Source organism: Poromitra crassiceps (genome assembly GCF_964638095.1).
Source record: "Poromitra crassiceps genome assembly, chromosome: 10".
Taxonomy (NCBI): Eukaryota; Metazoa; Chordata; class Actinopteri; order Beryciformes; family Melamphaidae; genus Poromitra; species Poromitra crassiceps.
Window position 1 is genome coordinate 50,475,772 of NC_139631.1, and position 20,846 is coordinate 50,496,617.

At 43.4% G+C, this 20,846-nt stretch overlaps 1 protein-coding gene across 1 annotated transcript in view; it reads right to left on the reverse strand.

Annotated features, from left to right (window-relative positions):
- Nucleotides 1-3,343: 3,343 nt before the first annotated feature.
- The window catches only part of LOC310783085 (cip1-interacting zinc finger protein-like), a 90,162-nt gene continuing 72,659 nt past the window's right edge, over nt 3,344-20,846 (reverse strand). The window contains exons 12-14 of the mRNA XM_083643873.1: nt 13,786-13,822; nt 4,816-4,934; nt 3,344-3,662 (exon numbers count right to left, since the gene is read on the reverse strand). Of these exons, the coding sequence (XP_083499999.1) occupies nt 3,597-3,662; nt 4,816-4,934; nt 13,786-13,822 (222 nt within the window). The 3' untranslated portion in view covers nt 3,344-3,596. The remainder of the gene's footprint in view (nt 3,663-4,815; nt 4,935-13,785; nt 13,823-20,846) is intronic.

Below are 20,846 nucleotides of genomic sequence, written 5' to 3' on the forward strand. Positions count from 1 at the left end.
ATCCTCATCTTCTCTCAGGATTTTGACGACCATCAACAACATGTCCGCCTAGTGCTCCAACGGCTGTTGGAGAACAGCCTCTTCGTCAAGGCTGAGAAGTGTGAATTTCATGCTTCCACTGTGTCCTTCCTCGGATATGTGATTGCCGAAGGTGAGTTACGCATGGATCCCGCCAAGGTCGCGGCTGTGGCGGATTGGCCTGAACCCTCTACCTTGAAACAGCTTCAACGGTTCCTTGGGTTTGCCAATTTTTATCGACGATTTGTCCGCAACTACGGCAGTGTGGCTTCCCCTCTTACCGCCCTCACCTCCACCTCTACTCCGTTTCGGTGGACCCCCCTGGCCAAGACTGCTTTTAGCGAGCTCAAACGCCGTTTCTCTACAGCTCCCGTGCTCTCCCAACCTGACCCAGAACTGCAGTTCATCGTTGAGGTTGATGCCTCAGAGACTGGAATTGGGGCTGTTCTCTCTCAACGCTCCCCTGGGGATCATAAGGTCCATCCTTGCGCCTTTTTCTCATGTAAGCTTTCACCCGCTGAAGCCAATTATAACGTCGGCGATCGTGAGCTGCTGGCAGTCAAGTCAGCTCTTGAGGAGTGGCGCCATTGGCTGGAGGGTTCCAAGCTCCCGTTCGTCGTGTGGACGGACCACAAGAACCTGGCCTACATCCAGGCCGCTAAGAGATTGAATTCTCGGCAGGCCAGGTGGACCCTGTTTTTCGGGAGGTTCAACTTCACCCTAACTTACCGACCGGGTTCTAAGAACGTCAAGCCGGACGCCCTGTCCCGCCAATTCTCTGCTGACATACGGGCTGAGCCCGAACCCGTGTTGCCTGCGGCCTGTTTTGTAGCCGCGGTAACGTGGGAGATTGAATCGCGTGTCCGTCTAGCCCAACAGGGACAGCCTGACCAAAAGGGAGTCCCGCCGGGACGTCTATTCGTTCCTGACTCCGCCCGTTCTGAGGTTCTTCTGTGGGGCCACTCGACGCGGCTTACTTGTCACCCCGGGGTTAGACGGACCCTTGCCTTCATCCGCAGGCGCTTCTGGTGGCCCGCCATGGAGGGGGATACTAGGGAGTTCGTCGCCGCTTGCCCGGTCTGTGCCCGAAACAAGACTTCGACTAAACCCTCGTCAGGCCTTCTCCGCCCCCTTTCTATACCTCGTCGCCCTTGGTCTCATATGGCCATGGACTTTATAACCGGACTCCCCCCATCCGATGGGAACACTGTCATCTTGACCGTCATTGACCGATTCTCTAAGTGGGCTCATTTTATTCCACTTCCTAAGCTCCCGTCCTCCAAGGAGACGGCGGACCTCTTGGTTTTACACGTGTACCGGGCACATGGCATTCCGTCTGACATTGTGTCCGATCGGGGGCCCCAGTTCATTTCTCAGGTTTGGAAGGCCTTCTGTACGGCTCTTGGCACGACTGTCAGCCTCTCGTCGGGTTATCACCCGCAGACTAATGGCCAAGCCGAGAGGGTCAACCAGGAGTTGGAGACCATGCTGCGTTGCACCACAGCTGCTGACCCCTCCCACTGGAGTGCCCAGTTGCCGTGGGTGGAGTACGCCCACAACACGCACCCCAACGCCTCTTCCGGCATGTCTCCCTTTGAATGCTGCTTCGGTTTTCAGCCGCCCTTGTTCCCCTCCCAGGAGGAGGAGGTTGCGGTGCCTTCCATGCAGACACATTTGCGCCATTGCTGTCGCACGTGGAAGAGGGCTCGCGCATCGCTATTACGTTCCTCTGCCAAGACGCAAGTCCAGGCTAACCGCCGCCGCACACCGGCCCCTGCCTATGCAGCGGGTCAGAGAGTGTGGCTCTCGTCTCGGAACGTTCCCTTGAAGGTTGAGTCAAGGAAGCTTGCGCCCCGTTTTATCGGGCCCTTTGTTATTGAGCGGGTTGTGAACCCTGCGGCTGTCCGCTTGGTTCTACCCGCTTCTCTCCGTCGCATCAACCATACTTTCCACGTATCCCAGGTCAAGCCGGTCCACTCTAGTCCCTTGTGCCCTCCTGCGGCGGCCCCCCCGCCACCTCGGTTAATCGACGACCACCCTGCCTACACGGTCCGGCGGCTGTTGGACAGGCGACGCAGGGGTCGTGGGTTTGAATACCTGGTGGATTGGGAGGGGTACGGCCCCGAGGAACGCAGTTGGGTTCCCCGCCGGTTCATCCTTGACGCTGCGCTCATTCGGGATTTCCTTGCGGCTGATCGGGCGCCGGGTGACGCCCGTTGAGGGGAGGGTACTGTTAGGATGACGTCACCATTCCTACTATGATGTCATCGATCACTGATGATGTCACGATCCACCTGTGACCCACCTGTGTCTCCACCAAGTGTCTCAATCATGCCTTCCGATGGCCTCGCTGGTGATGTCATAACACATGTGATGTCATAACACAGGTGATGTCATATTCGAGTCTATAAGGGCCTGCTCCTGCAGGTCTTGGCCAGTGATTGATAAATTCTCATCAAGGGTCATACCAATCATACCAATCATACCATCGCAATCTCTGCAACCGTTCCCAAAACCTCGAACAGTGCAGCCCCAACCATCAAGTTCCACAACACCCCAGCTTCATCAACTACCCGCGAATAGGTCCACATGTCTTCCGACGACGACCCTGACACAATCCCCCACGCCAGCACCGCTCTCCGCACTGTGTGCTGCTGCTGGCGCGGCCACTCTCGGGCGAGTCTGGTGACTGATGACTGTAAAATCGCCAAGCCATTTCCTTGAGAATGGCTTGCTCCCGCGGCTGTTTTTGGTTGGCTTTCTCTCTGTCGGGAGAGCACTGTCGCCACTTAGTTGGTCGGTAAAATAGATTATACACATTCAATACTTCCAATATTTTTATAGGAGACGTGGGGGACATTGATCTACGTAGCACCGTCAAAAAAAAATATATATATTTTTTGACGAGTCAACTCGTCATTGGCAGTGAACGGTTGGATTGTGTTTGACGAGTCAACTCGTCATTGGCAGTGAACGTGTTAATAAGTAAAGTTAGATGAGAGCTTAAACATAGATACGTGTTGATTAGACTCTTGTCTTTCATTTTTGTTAAGTAACATAAGTGATGATTTGGAAGCATTCAATTTATAACCAGAGATGCTACCAAAGAGGCCGATAACTAATAAATAACTCGTCTGTGATATTCTGTGTTACCAATTTCAATTCCCTTTATTTGCTCATTGGTTCTAATTGCTAATGGCTCTATAGCTAAAATAAACAAAAGAGGGGACAAGGGTGCCCTATCATTTCTTTTTTAATTTGTCATTTGACGATATGAAAAAGGCTGATTGACAGCTGTGACAGCCAGGATGGCTGAGGGGGAGTGTCCTGCGGGTCGTCAACCCAGCGCGTGACTCTGCACAGACTCTGCCTCCAAATGACGTCACACAAGCAAGATGGCCGCTCGCTGAAACCAGATATTTTGGCTTCAGTTTTGCATAGAGGAAGGAAGTGGAAACGCATCGGCCATCTTTGATACAGTCAGTGGATTTATTCAGTAGGCTTCCTCCTCTTCTCCATATTCTGCTCCTAGTTCCTCCTTCCTTACACAGCTGTCAAGAGTGTGTGTGTGTGTGTCATTATGCATCTGTGTGTGTGTCATTATGCGTCTGTGTCAGTGTGTGTCTCCTTTGGGCTCTGTGGTTCTAAGAGACAAAATAACAGAGGAAGTTAGACACAGGTCAGGTGGGTTCAGGAGTTTGAAATTCATTTGAAATGTTGCACACACATCATGGCTAACTCAGATTACAAGAGGATTTCCTGTGTGTGCAAATGTATCCCTGATTTGCCGCTCCTGAGAATCATAGGATCTGTTCAGTTTCTGTGTTTGATGCTGTTGTCATCTGAGCCCAGTTTAAAGCCCCCATCCAGTCAGTTTTGTCATTTTTAAGATATGTCATGTAGCTGTGTTTTTTCCTGCTCTGCTAATGAGCCAAAGTGTTCACCACTGTATTTTGTTGAGAAATAACCTTATTTTGTGCTCAAAGTCTTAAAATACAGCTCGTGCTAGAAATGGGTGCTGACGTCAGCCATTATGTTGTCTAACGAGTTGTCATAGACAAATATAATGTTTAATATTACAGTGAATACTATAATATTCTAAATAATATTCTATAACTATAATGTACACAGGCCAGCCAGCAGGAAAGTCTCGCGGGACTTGACGAGAGTTGGTGACACCGACCCCGAATGAGGAAATGAGATCCCTGGTAAAGACTACTGGAAATAGCCCGGGGGTGATTAGCAGTCTGATGTTTCTTTAGGGATCATATAATGACGATATGGGTAGAAAACGGGAAGAAATCTGTCTATTTACATGGAGGAACAGCATGCTGCCATGTGGTCCCGACGAAGCGCCATTCTAGGACTGGCTTGGACACTATTTATCTCAAAACAACGCCTAGGAGGCACAAAATCGCTGCGGAGAACACTGGTTGAGTCGTTGGATAATAATTAATGTGAGGAGAGGGCTCCAGGTAAAAAGAAAATGAAATTCTCCTTTAAGCCTCCTTGTTAACAGGTGAGGCCGTTCACACCAGCAGGCGCGTGTCATGCTCAGGCGATCATTCAGGATTAAGTCGTATTTTCCAAGCGTGACGCGTGAAGCTTCCAGGTATAAATTCAATGGAAGTTGTGAGGGGGGGAGAGGCCGGTGGAGCAGCTCCTAGCGAAGCGCTGAGGAAAAGAGAGGGCTTCTGGTGTGACCGGTTAAGCATGAGCTCAGGTTCAGCGTGCCTCAAGCTTCAGCTCTGCTTATGGAGTGAACAATGGCTTACTGTGTGCGTGTGTGTACAGTACCTGTAGGTTGAGGTAGTGTGTGTGTGTGGCAGTGTGTGTGTGAGCCGTCTCCTGGCGGTGGAAGAACCGGTGACAGAGCCGACACAGGAAGCCGGATATGGGAACCACAAAACTACTTCCTATGGAGAGAGGAAGTGCCTGTCAGTACCATAGACTTTATATAAATATGGACACCATCTCAGCTTACAGAAAGTGAAGACCACCCCTCCTCCATGTTAGCAGAAGGGACATGAGCCAAACTAAACAAAGTACAGGCCATTTTTTTCCTGTATATGGTTTCGTCATTTTAGCTTGTTCTTATCACGTTGATGTATGTTCAAGTGCTCGTTTTTTACAAGTGTTTTTTTTATTAGTTATTTGACAATATAAAAAGTGGGTAATGTTTTATATTAAGGTTCTATTAATAAGCGTTAATTAATAGGTAATAAGGCCCTTATAAGGTGCTTATTAACACTATTATATGTTAATAAGGCTATAATAAGTGTTAATAATAGCATCATAAACGTGTTTATTGCTAGCCTATGACATTTAGAAGCACTTTATAAGCATCTTTGCTAGCCTGTTTTGTTGTTTTAATAAGCTTAATAAATAGTTTGTTTTTCCCTTATTAGCAGTTAACTATGCACTTATTAACAGTTAACTATGCTTTTTGCAGGTACAGTACCAGATCTAAAGCGAGAACAGTGCCTTATTAAGGTTAATAAATCAATTTATTATGCACTTTTTAACAGTTAACTATGGTTTTCACAGCTCCTAATGTTTTAGCAGGGAAGGACAAAAACACATTTTAAGACTGCTCTTTAAAAAAAAAATACTTTGCAAGTACTGCAAAACTGCACACTGTACAGCCAAAATGGCTGTAAAACCTTTCCAAATAGTGCAAAATTGTACCAAAACTGAGGTAGGTTTAAAAAAAAAAAAAAAAAAAAAAAAAAAAATTGTCTTTCAACATGCGGCATTTACAATCTAGCATCATAACAAAAACTGAGGTAGGTTTAAAACATTTTTTTTTTTTTGTGTCTTTCAACATATAGCATTTACAATCTATCATTTACATTTACAACATTATTATTCTGTCTGATACAGCATGTGCAATTATCAATAACTGAATGTAGGAGAATTCACTTCACAGGATTGCCTTTAAATAAAAACAAGTGCAAACCTTTACCCCACAGCACCACCCGTCCCACCACCCACATCTCCCTAGCCACCTCCTTAGCCAATTGCCTCATTTTTATTCACATTTTATCAACCTTGACCACATAGTGTTCCTTCCCACTAGGTGAGCTGTGAAAACCATATACTGTTAATTGCATAATAAAGGATTTATTAACCTTAATAAGGCACTGTTCTCGCTTTAGATCCGATACCTACAAAAAGCACAATAAGTGCATAATAAAGGATTTATTAACCTTAATAATGCATTGTTCTCGCTTTAGAACCGGTACCTGCAAAAAGCATAGTTAACTGTTAATAAGTGCATAGTTAATTGCTAATACGGCAATAACAAACTATTTATTAAAGGCACTAAGTGCGCCTTTTTTTGTCCACTAGATGTCGCCATTTCAAACCAAAACAAAGGGGTGTTACCGAAACAATCTTGAGCCCCACCCACCAGTGCGGAGCACTTCCTGCTGCCCCCGCCTCCCTCTCATTACATCCCCCCCCCCCCCGGCCCCCTCTTGTACTACAAGCAACGGAGAATGAATGCCTACTGCAGACGTAAGTACATAAAACAAGCACGAATGCTTCACATAAAGTTTCACATAAAAATTTAGGTTAGTCCCAATAGTCCGCTTGGTAAGGCTATCCACCTTATTTTTGGCGGCCATTTTGCCTTACGTTAACTATGGGTTCTATTTCCGGTGTAACCAATTTAGATAACCCCCCAGCCCGACAAAAAAAACGTCTATGAGGATTTTACCCTTTTACAGCAGAGCCATTCTGCTCTACAGCCATGTCGTTCGGGTGCTGGGATAACATAATGCATTGTGGGTAGTCGGCTACTAACTGTGGCTAATGTTAGCGGCTAGCTAGCTATGTTACATGGCAGTAAAACGCCACCAAATTGATTTAACTTTTAACCATTTCGAGTAACACACATTTCGAGTTTCCATACGGACCTCCAGCGTTGGTTAGTTGTTTATAACGTGACTATATTTATAACTTTTATAACGGACTCCAGCTTCCGGTTTATAATTCGGGTCTGCAGCCAGAGTATAACAAAGGAAATGGCAAGCTGCAACAATGAGTCACGTTAAACCGGACCTTGTACCCACAATTCTTTTTTACAGTGGGGCATTCAAAAATAAGGTGGATACTGTTATTTGTATCATCTGCTAACCGATCAAAATCCATGTAAAATAACCTTTTGAATAGCCTGCTAGCCCTCCTGCTATCGCTAAGTAAGGTTAGCCAAAACGTCTACAACTTGTTTGACATAGCTAAATTAGGATGATTTCAATTCAATGTTGGGGACATCGCTAGCTAACCACAGCTGTCTGTCAACAGTGAGTAGCTTAGCCTATGTGTTTTTGTTCATCTGCCAATACCAAGACATGGCCAAAATGTATTCATAGTGCAACGCTAGTATTTTCTCATTGTTACAGTTGTTCAAACTAATTTCAAACGCTTGAATCACTGCTGTTTCTTCATAGGCAGGCAAACCCAGACCAAGGTGCATGCCTGAAGCCCAGGCTAGCACCAGTGGGACCCGATGCACAAAGAGGAGGCAGGGTCGCCCGGGACAGAAGTCAGAGAGGAAGCTCGGCTGCAGGACGATAGCAGATCTTGTCGACATCCTGAAGAACCGCATAGCTGGATGGAACTGGTCACGTCATTCTGGTGTAGCCCATATACCTATATATTTTAGTTCTGCAAATAAAGTATTTTTTCTGATAAACGAAGTTGTGAAATGTACTGTGAAACATCACATACACTGTCTATTATATGAAGTAGGCTATATATACACAGAAACACAAATACTGGTAGGCTACTGTAGCTATACACACTCAGCTATAAAGTAGGCCAATCACATGGACAACAGACAGTCACAATGGAGAATAGTGGCCAAAGAGACATGGATGAAGTCATATCAACTTTATTGGTGTACAGAAGATTGCAGACAGCAAACATATGAAAACATCAAAGATAATGGCACATTTATTATACAGGTTTGCTATAAAAGCACCATTTCTCCATCTCAAATATCATAATCGTGGGTCCACTTGTTTTCTATCTTGACTATTTCTGCCTTGTTATAGTGACAGACAAGTTAGAGATACCAGTGTGTGTTCTAGTAAAACTGTACAAGAGAAATGGTCACTTATAAAAAGAAGACATAGTTGCTGTGGACATAAAGTAGCCATAAAGAAATGATCAATCTAGCAGCTTGGCTGAATACAAAAGGACATTATTGCTCATAGGAGCCAGTCTTTTGCAGTGGGTGGTAAACAGCAGATGTACGTGACAAGGAAATGATTCAGAGGGCTTGGACATCGTCAGCTCTCCTATCCTCTCTGGATGACTTGCACCTTGGAAATCAGACAAATGGAAATGTGTTTAGTATTCATTTGAATCATCTATTTTGTAGCTGCTATATCAAGGCAGGGTTCCTCCACATTGTCATGAATTAGATACTTTTTCCAAACCTTGATTTGTTTGGAAGGTGTTACAGCTATTTTCTAATGTAACGTTGCTTAGTGAGACAGAATAGAAAAACAAACTGCTAACATTAGCGAAGCTAGCTTTTCTCCATGGCTTTTCTAAGTTTTTACATTACTACACCGTTCTGCGTCATAGTGACAGCAACTGGACGTAATTATAATAGAAAATGCATGCGGAATTTGTAATGGGAAGTAACGTTATGTCATGCATGTCAACTTGTCACCAGAATGTCTGTGTATAAGTTATACACGAACGACAACCTAATCAAATCCAGCAACAGGCCACACTAGCAGTGTAAAGTCATTTGAATAGCCGTGAAAAGCAACAGTTAGCCAACTAGTGATTACAACATTCTCAGAACAAATTCACAATATCGATAACAACTTGTACATTTCGCTATCATGCCTAACGTTACTGAAATGGGACATGCAAAAGCTAGTTAGTTACTTACACATGAGGAGAACTAACGCCAGCTCTGAGTCACTTTGCAGGCCCTATAGCTGCTCGTAGGGCTCTCCATCTAGTGAAAGCCAGACCGGCAAGGTTGACTCTGGTCTGAGATCTTTCTTTTCAGCGGCGATTTGGCTAAACTATGCGGTTTCTAAGGTGGATGAGTGTCCCTGGAAGCGCCCGCATCGGAGTCCACCATCTTGCTCATCAAAATTCTGTTTTTAGCTGTGGGCTGGGCGGGGCTCACTAGGTCGGCCACTCCAGGGAGTTTTTTTGAGTTCTTTATTGATAATGAACAAACAGTATATAGGTAGGTAGGTAGTTTTTATTTCTGTGTCATGCCATTTCTGGCCCATCCCACATGGGATTACAAGACACCAAATTATATATAAACATAATCATAACATAACATCCGGTTGTACAAACAAAATAAACAAAGTATATAATATATACACATATGCATGAAATATACATACACATATACACACTTACTGTACATACATACACTTTTTTTTTTTCTTTTTCTTTTCTTTTTTTTTTCTTTTTTTTCTTTTCCTTGTCTTACATTGCCTTTTCCTGATAAAGAGCTTTTTTTCTCATGTCCCAAGCTTTTTCCAAATAATAAGCCAGTCCAAAAGTTTCATATGTAAACAACCAACTCAAATTATATGCATCATCATTATTAAGAAAATCAAACTCTGTTTTTATCTTACTGAACAAAATATAGCGCGGTTCACTGTAAAAAGGACAATAAAAAACAAAATGAAACTCATTTTCTATGTCATTTAAACAACACATTGGACACACCCGCTCTTCTTCTTCCAATCTGACATACCGTCCTGTTTCGATCATTAGCGGTAAAATACCAGATCTCAGCTGGGCACATAAAGCTCTCTGCTTTTTTGATAAATTATAATTAACATAATTTTCAGTACCAAAATCATGTTTAATCATACGAAACGTACGTAGCTTTGGTTTAGTCCATATATCCTCAGCCCATCGCACCTTATACTGAGTAAACACAGATTCTCTAAGTATAGCAATGTTGATTTTGCTGTTATTGAAAAATGCCTCACCAAACCCAAAGCTAAAAAATAATGCTTGCACATCTCTTGACCAACAGCCATTAATTTGTTTATCCCACATAAAAATCATTCTTGCTAGCCTGTTTCCCTCCATATCAAGCAACCTATTCCACAGCTGAGCCATACATATTTTCCAGCGAGCCTCACCTGGTTCCCATCCCATGTCCCCTGCTATAGCTAACTTTGGAGCATATTTGTGTGCACCTAAAAAATATCTCATTGCACTGTTTTGGACTGAGTCACATATAGAGATGTTTCGTAGGCCCCGAGCCCCAGCAGAATAATCCAGCACAGGACATACACAAGCTACAAAGAGTTTGGAGTATGTTTGGAAACTCATATCCTTCAGGTTTTTGCTCTTACCTATAATTCCCCCCAAGGCTCTAGTTGCTGATTCAGCCAGAACTGTGACACCTTTTTTTAAATTCATGTGCTCATCAAAATAAAGACCCAGATATTTATATGAATCCACATAATTAAGTTTATATGAACCAACTTTAAACTGATAGGTGCTACGGGTACATAAGGGGTTCCTGAAATGAATAATTTCTGTTTTCTTTTTGTTAATGACCAATCTCCATTTTTTACACCAGTCATTAGTATATGAAAGCATTTGTTGCAGTTTTTCTTCCGATGGTGCCAATAGAACAATATCGTCAGCATACAAAAGAATACTTGTCATTTCTTTTCCACACATTATCCCACAACTTAAAGTATTAATTTCTTTGGCCAAATCATTGATGTAGAGAGCGAATAATGTGGGAGACAGGGAATCCCCTTGTTTGACCCCTAATGATGTTGAGAACCAGTTGGTGCAAAATTCATTTACTCTCACACATGCTATGGGATCACAATAGAGAGATTGCATGGCTGCATAGAATCGTCCATTCACCCCATACTCAATAAGTTTATAGGCTAAAAGATTTCTATTAACCAGATCAAACGCTTTTTGAAAATCTATAAAGCAAGCATACGTTGATTCAATGTTATCAATTCTATTTGTTATAATTGCAGACAGTACAAAAATATGATCAAGACATGATCTTGATTTGCGAAACCCATTTTGCTCCTCCACAAGGAGGCGCTCTCCCTCCAGGTACGACATAAGTCTCACATTAAGAATATTGGAATACAGCTTATAAACTGTGCTCATTAGACTGATCCCTCTATAATTAAGTGGCATCCTTGGGTCTTCACTGTTGGATTTTGGTATTGGGGTTATAATAGACTTTGACCACATAGATGGTATCTTCCCAGAATCAAAACAGGTTTTAAATAAATCAAATAAAATACAGAATAATTTGTGCGACTTCAATATCTCATTGGGTATATTTTCAATGCCAGTTGCTTTCCCCTGTTTTGCTTTGTTGATAACAGTTTGAACTTCACTATGAGTGAGATCCTTATTAAGACTTTAATTTACCCAGAAGTCCCCTTTTACTATTTGTCTTTCTATTGATTCTTTCCTGAGACATATTTCTTTATAATAGCTTTCCTCACAATCTAAAATATCACTGGAGAAAAGACCTTTAAAGTCCCTCTCCCATCTTTGAATAACCTCAGACAGCTCAGTTACAGAGTTGCCATCAGGCCCCAACACCTCCATGGGTATTTTCCAAACCCTCCTTGGGCCCAGTTTATTAATTTCAGACCAGAATCTCTTGGGATCCGAAGTTTGAATCTCCTTCAAGTTTAGCACCTGTCCTCTTTGAAAGCGCCTTTTATAAAATCTATACCTACATACATATATACATACACAGGCCCACCATTATCAAAAGGATAAAAAAACGCAATAAAGCTAACAGCTTATTTCCATTGCGGTCCTTAAGATGACTGTGATAAAATGTGCACTGTTGTGTGTATGCCTGGATGTGTGTAAGTGTATAACAGTATGAGTGCATCAAGCACTTGTCAGAGTCTGCGGGTAACGCATGGGTGTGCCTGCCACGCAGGGGGGAGGATAATATGGGGAAGTAGGGCACAGTGAATAATCAATAAAAATATGCATAAAATAAAATAAAAGATAATTACCGTAGTACAATTAAAAATAAACCCAACAAATCCTAATAAAATACGTACAATAAAATAAAATCAAGTAAAATAAATAAAATAAAATAAAATCTAATAAAATACAGGATCGATTGAGACACCGGCTCAGTTACTGGCTGGCCGACAACAGGTCACCCCCACCTCAAACCCTCTGGCTACCATTAAATCCAGCATACATATAATGTATAATATATTATAATATTATATATCATTACCATACAATATTATATATTATATAATAATATAATATTACAATATAATATAACATATTAAATCCAGGTTCTGCTTCTCCTGATCCAATTCTTGACTTTAACTTTGAAAGAAGGATAGGGGCTGATTGTCTTGATCTCAGCTGGGAGACTATTCCAGGCTACTGCCGCTGAGTATAGAAATGAATTCTGGCCAATGCATCTTTTGCATTTTACTGGGACCAAATCTGTTGGGCTGCCGTGACCATGTACGTCACTGACCTTGGTGAAGTAATTTCTGAGGTATTTTGGGACAACATTGTTGACTATCCTGTGGACCATGCCGAGTTTGATTTGTGTTACTCTCTCATCTACTCTGAGCCACTTGAGGCTGTCGAAATGAGACTGTAGTAGGTGAGTCCTGGGATTCAGTTGTAAAATTTCTATGGAGGGAGGGATTTCTATGTAAACAAATCACGCCCATTCGGGCTCCCTGCAGAAAGTAAAGCTTGGAAGCACAACACAGGGAGGGGGCGTGGCTTCGTTGTAAACACAGAAATGACACACTGTCATCCCTCTACACATACAAGGTAATGGTTTGGTGATATTTAATAGTGCTGAATCCTACACATAGTGCATTTAAAGCAGCCACGAGCAAGATTTTCGATTGTTATTAAACAGTCTAAATTTAATATCAATGCATCACATCTTACCTCTAATAGTAGACGAGACCAACGTAGAGTAGTCTCGCTTGAACCCCGAGTGAATCGGCCAGTGTTAGTCTCTCTGTGGCCAGGGCAGATCAGGAAGTGAAATGAAACGGTTTGCAGCAGCCACTTCGGCCATAACAACAAAATAACTTCCAAAAAACCTGTTAGAATATAACGAGAGATGTTCGTGAGAGTATGCATGGCGTTCTCCTTGTTGATGGTATGTTGCTAGGCAGCGCGAACGGAGAAAGGCAGGCAGCTGCGTTTCACTTCCGGGTTTCACTTCCGGGTTTATCCGGTCCGGCGGTAAGGAGAGAGAGAGAGAGAGAGCCCCCTGTTGACGCGAGTTTAGACAGACACAGACTTAAGAGAGCAATCTCCGATTCACACGGCTTTGGTCTCAGCTACTATTATAGGTAAGATGTGATGCATCAATATTGTAATTATACTGTTTAATAACAATCGAAAATCTTGCTCGTAGCTGCTTTAAGCTTAATATAGCAACAAAACCAGCTAGCTTATAAAGTGCTTATAAATGTCTTATAAGCTACCAATAAACCCATTTATGATGCGATTATTAACACTTATATCCCTTATAGCCTTATTAACATAATAGTGTTAATAAGCACCTTATAAGAGGCGAGCCTTATTACCTATTAATTAACGCTTAAATAGAACCTTAATATAAAGTGTTACCAAAAAGACACTGCGCAGACTCTGCCTCCAAATGACGTCAAACAGGCAAGATGGACGCTCACTGCAAGCAGATGGTTGGCAGTAAACAGAGGAAGCAAAGTAACCATGGTAACCACAGGGACGTACCGTATGTTGTGTGAGGGGTGTACTCCTGTCTGTCTGCCTGCAACACACATACACACAAACACACACAAACGCACGCACACGCACACACAGTATGTATGAGACACTGGACTGATTTCTCAATAACAGAATGAGCTGAAATGAATACATTACAGTTAGGGGTGCACCGATCACGTTTTTTGTCACCGATCATCGATTGCCGATCGCCTATGGGAAATATCTGCCCAACCGATCATCGACCGATCACCGATCACCGATATATAAACAAAAAAAAAGTTTGGAAACTTTTTTTCGGTCGATTATTTCTCCCCTTTAATAATACCAATTGGCATTGTATTTTATATCGTTGGAAAGCCTGATTAGTGATAGGGCTTTAAAAAATAATAATAATAATAATAATAATAAAAAATAAAATAAAAATAAAAATAATAATATAAAAAAATATCGGCAATCAGCCGATCGCATATTTGAGGTCAAAATCGGCCGATACAGATTGCTTGCTGATCGATCGGTGCACCCCTTATTACAGTATTTTAGTGACACAGCTCCTGTCCTTGTAACCACAGCAACAAGAAACAGACTGACCAGACCGCAAAGTGTTTAAAAGCCAAGAGAGGAGGCTCTGATGCTTTTTTGACAACGGCGCCTCTTTGGGCCAAACAGCACAGAAGCATGACAGACACACCATGACGGGAAGAACACAGGCCATTTCAGTAGATGTGCTTTGGTACGGCACTTTGTAGGGGGGGGGGGGGGGCGTTTCACTGCCATCATTACGGCCTCCATTAGCCCAAAATGGTGGATTTGCTGTGCGCGAACATTGCAATGGAATGACCTAGAGTACCACAGGGATGACGTATTTTTGTAGGCTTACCCAGAACTCCATGAACTTTATGGTTTGTACTTGTTAAAGTCAATGAGATTTATGTACGGGGATGCATGAAATAAGGTCTGTGGTTGACACAAGTTTATAAAACAGCGACCTTTGTGTTCAGCAAGATAATCTTCACAAATGAGGACCAGTTTTTTGAAAATCATCAAAATGGTCCTCATTTGTGAAGATGATCTTGCTGAACACAAAGTTTATGCTTGTGTTAACCACAGACCTTATTTCAAGCATTTAAATAGGGCTGCATTATCGATTCGTTGGGTTGCGACGTTTATACTACGTCATGTGTTGTCTCCATGGAGATGTTTATACTACGTCATGTGTTGTCTCCATGGAGACATTTATACTACGTCATGTGTTGTCTCCATGGAGACGTGTACAGAAGCCCCATGGTGCGAACATGGCTGAGGCGGCAAAAACTGTTCAACTAAACTCTATCTAAAGTATGGGAACAATTCACATTCTGTAAAAGTAAAAAGTGCGTTAGCTGCAAAGTGCAAACTATGTAAAATGTACGGACGCATCACGGTAATGAGGACAAAGGAAAAGGTAACGTAACTAACGTTAGCCATGGATGGCTCAACAGCTCAGCAGGGTAAGCTGGTTAATGTTACTACAAAATCTTTAATTAAGTAAACAAGATTAGACACAAGATTAGACACATGTACTTTGCAATTTGAAGTGAGAAAACGTCTCACGGCAGGCAGTTTGTCTCGTTTAACGTCTAATTGTAATAATTGTTTGCTGCTCATGATCCAGCTTGACGTGTGTGTGTGAGAGTGGCCTGTTGTTACAGTGACCTTGACCTTTGACCACCAAAATTGAATCAGTTCATCCTTGAGTCCAAGTCAACGTTTGAGCCAAATTGGAAGAAATTCCATCAAGGCGTTCCTGAGATATCGCGTTAACGATCTTGGAAATGGCATTTGTGAGGTCACAGTGACCTTCAACTTTGACCACCAAAATCGAATCATTTCATCCTCGAGTACAAGTTGACGGTACTCTATTAGCCTTCACTTCTTAGTAAGCCAGTGAATCTCCATCACTGAGGCAATGCAATATGCATCTCCATGCATTGCCAACGAGACACAATTTGATTCAACACAATGCGATTCAACGCAATACAAAAGAATGATGCTATGCAATCAGGGGTGCCGTATTGGGGGGGGGGGGGCAGGATTAGGAAAATGCAGAAAGACAGGAGAGAGAAAAGAAGTGGTGACAGTTTGTCACTAAATTTTTCAACAAGAAGTAAGGTGGGTGCAATCTGTGAGTTGATCTGTATGGGTGAGCTGGAGTGACTGAATCACAGCTCTCATGTTTATTAACCAGAGAACAGTCCTGCCATCTTTAGTGAATATTATTCAAATTGTGTTAACTACTGGAAATGTAGCTGTTAGTCCGTAGTGAAATAGGCTTACTTCACAGACAATTCTGAGGGTTTACATTTCGCTTCTCTTCTAGCCAACATTTAATCAATGCATTTCTTTGCAAGCCATCTATCTATCTAATAATTGTCGAAGCAGTCAGCCCAACAACTTTGTCATCAAATTCTCTGACGACACTATTATTTTAAGCTTGTTGCGAGCCGGTGATTGCCCATCAGTGTATTCCAATGAGATTGACTCTTTCTGGGCCTGGTGTAAACAGAATCATCTCACCCTGAACATCTCCAAAACCAAAGAGATGATCTTCGACCCCCGTGGAGTGAGCGTACACGCCCCCATTATCATTGATGATATTGTAATTGAGCAGGTCGGCTCATATAAATACCTGGGAGTTCAATTTGATAACCAACTCAAATGGAGCATGCATGTTGATTTCCTGTGCGGAAAACTAGCTCAAAGGCTTCACTTCCTCCGCCGACTCCGATTGTTCGGAGTGAGCAGCACAAACATGCTAACTTTCTACAATGCCGTCCTCGGTAGCCTGATCAGATATGGCTTAGCTTCCTGGTTCGGCTCCCTCACCATCCAAAGTAAATCCAAGCTCGAAAGGATGGTGAAAGCCGCTATGAAGGTGATAGGAATAAAAAACTACCCGTCCCTTCAATCAATCTTTGAGGATTCAAGATTCAAGATTTTTATTGTCACTCCATGGTACAAGTACCACGTGTGAAATTCTTGTGCAGTGGACTCCGTTTACGACATAGTACAAATAGGCAACAAGCAATAAGTAATAGGCAATAAGAATAGGCATCAATAAGCAATAAGACAGCAATAAGGCAATAAGGAATAGGCATCTATAAGCAATAAGACAAGTCGGTGGCTTATACGACAGTGGCATATTCATTGCACATAGGTGCACATGTCATGTGCATACGTTAGACGTGTTCAGACATTCCAAATTCGACGTTTTATACATGCATGTGCAAATAGCATGTACCTTATTAAACATACACTTAAATTTACAATTAAACGTTAGGCACCTTATTAAACATACACTTAAATTTACAATTAAACGTTAGGCATCCGTAATAGTAGCAGCTGCAGTACGGTACGGTACGACTACTGCACTATTTGTGCATATTAAGGAGTCTCGTGGCCTGCGGGAAGAAACTGTTCCTCAAGCGATTTGTGCGTGTTTTTGGAACCCTGTATCTCCTCCCTGAGGGTAGCAGGGAGAACAGGCTGTTGTGGGGATGGTTTGTGTCTTTGATGATCTTCAGGGACCTCCTGAGGCACCGCTGGTTGTACAGTTCGTGCAGTTCTGGCAGTTCACCTCCTGTTACGTGCTGGGCCGCGCGCCTCACCCTCCGTAGCGCTCTGCGGTCCATGGTGGTACAGTTCCCGTACCAGGCGGTGAAGCCGCCTGTCAGCAGGCTTTCAATGGTGCCTCTGTAGAAGTCCCCGAGGATTTCTTTCCTCAGCCCGAATTTCTTCAGGCGCCTGAGTCCGTGTAGTCGCTGTTGGGCCTTTTTGACAACAGTGGCGGTGTGGCCAGCCCAGGTCAGGTCCTGGTGGATGTTGACTCCCAGGTACTTGAAGCTGTCCACCCTTTCCACCACTGTGCCGTTGATGGTGATTGGGGGGTGTGCGCCCCCCCCTCTCCTGTAGTCTACAATGATCTCCTTGGTCTTGGAGACGTTCAGGGAGAGGTGGTTGTCCTGGCACCATTGTTCCAGTACCCCCACCTCCTCTCTGTAGGCCGTCTCGTCGCCCCCCGAGATCAGCCCCACGACCGCTGTGTCGTCTGCAAACTTCACAATTGTGTTTGAAGTTTGAGTCGCCACGCAGTCGTGGGTGTAGAGGTCGTACCAGAAGGGGCTGGAGACGCACCCCTGGGGCGCTCCTATGCTAATGGTCAGTGGGGAGGAGGTGAGGTTGCCCACCCTCACCACCTGGCGGCGGTCTGTCAGGAAATCCAGGATCCAGTCGCACATTGCCGTGTTTAGTCCCAGATCCCTGAGTTTGCTTACCAGCCTGGAGGGTACTATGGTGTTGAATGCTGAGCTGTAGTCCACGAACAGCATTCTTACATAGGTGTCCTTCCCCTCCAGGTGGGACAGGGCGGTGTGGAGCATGTGTGCTACTGCATCCGCTGTGCTCCTGTTGGGGCGGTATGCAAATTGTAGCGGGTCGTGGTCCGGGGGGAGTGTGGGGCGGATCTTTGATATGACCAGCTTCTCAAAGCACTTGCTGGCTATTGGCGTGAGGGCTATTGGGCGCCAGTCGTTGAGGCTGGTCACTTTTTGCTGTTTGGGAATGGGGATGATTGTTGCTGCTTTGAAGCAGGGGGGGACTCGTCGGAGGGAGAGGGACTGGTTGAAGATGTCTGTGTATACGGGTGCCAGCTGGTGAGCGCAGGCCTTGAGGACCCGCCCGGGGATGCCATCCGGGCCGGCCGCCTTGCGTGGGTTGATACGCAGGAACGACCGGCACACTTCATCCTCAGTGATGGTGAGAGGGTGGTCTGGATCTGTGGGGGTGGGTGGTTGGGTGTGAATGGGAAGGGGTGCTGAGGGGTGGGAGGGGGGGGGAGGGGAGTTGGTGGGGGGGGGGGAGGAGGGATGGTGGTCGGGGGGGGGGGGGAGGAAGGGTGGTGGGGGGACGGAGAGGGGGGGGGATGGTGAGGGGCTGTGATCAAGCAGTCTTATCGCATTCTGGATGACTCCTCCCATATTCTATTCTCAGAATATGAACTTTTACCTTCTGGAAGGCGATACAGAGCATGTAGGTACAAGTCCAACCGCTACAAGCTCTCCTTCCTCCCAACATCAATCGCACTCCTGAACAAACGACCTGCTTAATCGAAACATTCTAAAAACTTATGGGATCTGTTTTATAATTTTCTTTTTGAACCTTTTTATTATTTTATTCTATTATTATTTTAAATTTTCATTTCAATAATGCACTTTATCATTTTTCTTAAACGTGATCATGCTGTGGTCTTACTATTTTATTGGTTTTATTAGCAAATTGCTTTTATTACCATTTGTTTTAATTTGTAAGCCACTTTTTGCACAGTAGCATAGGTCACTTTATCTAGTCTCCCGCCCATTTCTTTGCACATGTCATCTTTTATCCTCAGTGCAATTCTTTATTTTATTGGTCTTTTCCTTTGACGGGTCAGTTGCAATACAATTCCATGCACTTCACATGTAAGGTGCATCTTCTTCACGAAAAAATGTGTAGACCTTTTGTTGTTCCTGTTATGTTATTTTGTCATTTGTGTTGTCTTCTTTTTTATGATGCAGCTGTATGTAGCACTGTTGTCCAAGACAAATTTCCTCTCGGGGACAATAAAGTATATCCTGATCCTGATCCTGAATTCCAGGAGTGTCTGTCTGTATGTCTGCGCACAGTGGCTCAACTTTGCATCACTGATATCTATCTATCTATCTATCTATCTATCTATCTATCTATCTATCTATCTATCTATCTATCTATCTAATAATTCCAGGAGTGTCTGTATGTCTCTCTGTATCTATAGTGCGGTTCCTTGTGTAATTTCGTTCAGTTTTTTTATTAGATTTTTTATTAGATTATGCAAACTATATTTTTTTGAAAACCTCGCAGCATAACAAGTCAGAAAATGTATGATTCCATTTTCTCAGATGTCAGTATGGCCGCCATCTTGGATTTTTTAAATTGTGACCTTCAAACACTAGTTTATATCTAGTATATAGTATTTATATCAAGATTCCAGTGGCCAAACCTACATTTGTATGGGCGATGAATCCAATGGTGATAATTACAGATGGTCAATGACACATGTATGTACGGGTGGCTATTTTAAATGTTCATATGAATAGCTGAATTTATATTGCGGTATGATTATCTGGGACATAATCATATTTATGGGAGTATTCTGGTAAATGTGGTAATCTGGATATTTGTCTTCCAAAACAGAAAGGAGGGAGGGATAGAGGAGGCCTGAAAATGCCAAATCTACTTATAGTCAGTGTTGGGGGTAACTCAAAAAGGTACAAAAGTAACATATTACATGTAATATATTACTTTTAGCAGTAATATAACTTATTACTTATAGGATTTCAGTAATATTATACCAGTTACTTTGTCAAGTAACTCAAGTTACAAATTGAGTTTATTTTTTTATTTTTATCAAAGCACATTTAACACGTTCACTGCCAATGACGTGTTGATACGTCAAAAAAAATCCAACGGTTGACTGCCAATGACGTGTTACGTCAAAAAAAAAAAAAAAAAAAAATTGACGGTGGGACGTTGATCTAACCCTTTTACATCTCTTATATAAATATTGAAGCCACCGAACGTGTACAACCCATTCCACCGACCCACTAAGTGGCGACAGTGCTCTCCATTCTAGAAAAAGCCGAGCCAAAACTGCAGGGGAACGCGCGATGAAACCATTCTTTTATACTGTAAAATGGATTGGCGAAAACGCTTTCGCTTTCGCGCTGATTGCTGGCGGTGGGGGATTGCAAATTTGCACAATAGATTATGGGTGCAACACACTTTGAAACACGCAGCATAAATAAGACCAGAATCGCAAAAGAAACCCCGTTTCTTGGGGTTTCTCAACCGAAACCCCAAGAAACGAGCGAGCCCATCCTCGCCCAGCGGCCGCCAGCAGACAGGAGCAGCAGCAGGAGCAGCAGCAGAAACGAGCTTGTGACACGCCCGCTGCAGCCAAGAAGAACACACACGGAGGGAGGAGTTTGAAGTAGAGGGGGTTTCCTGCTGTTATGGAG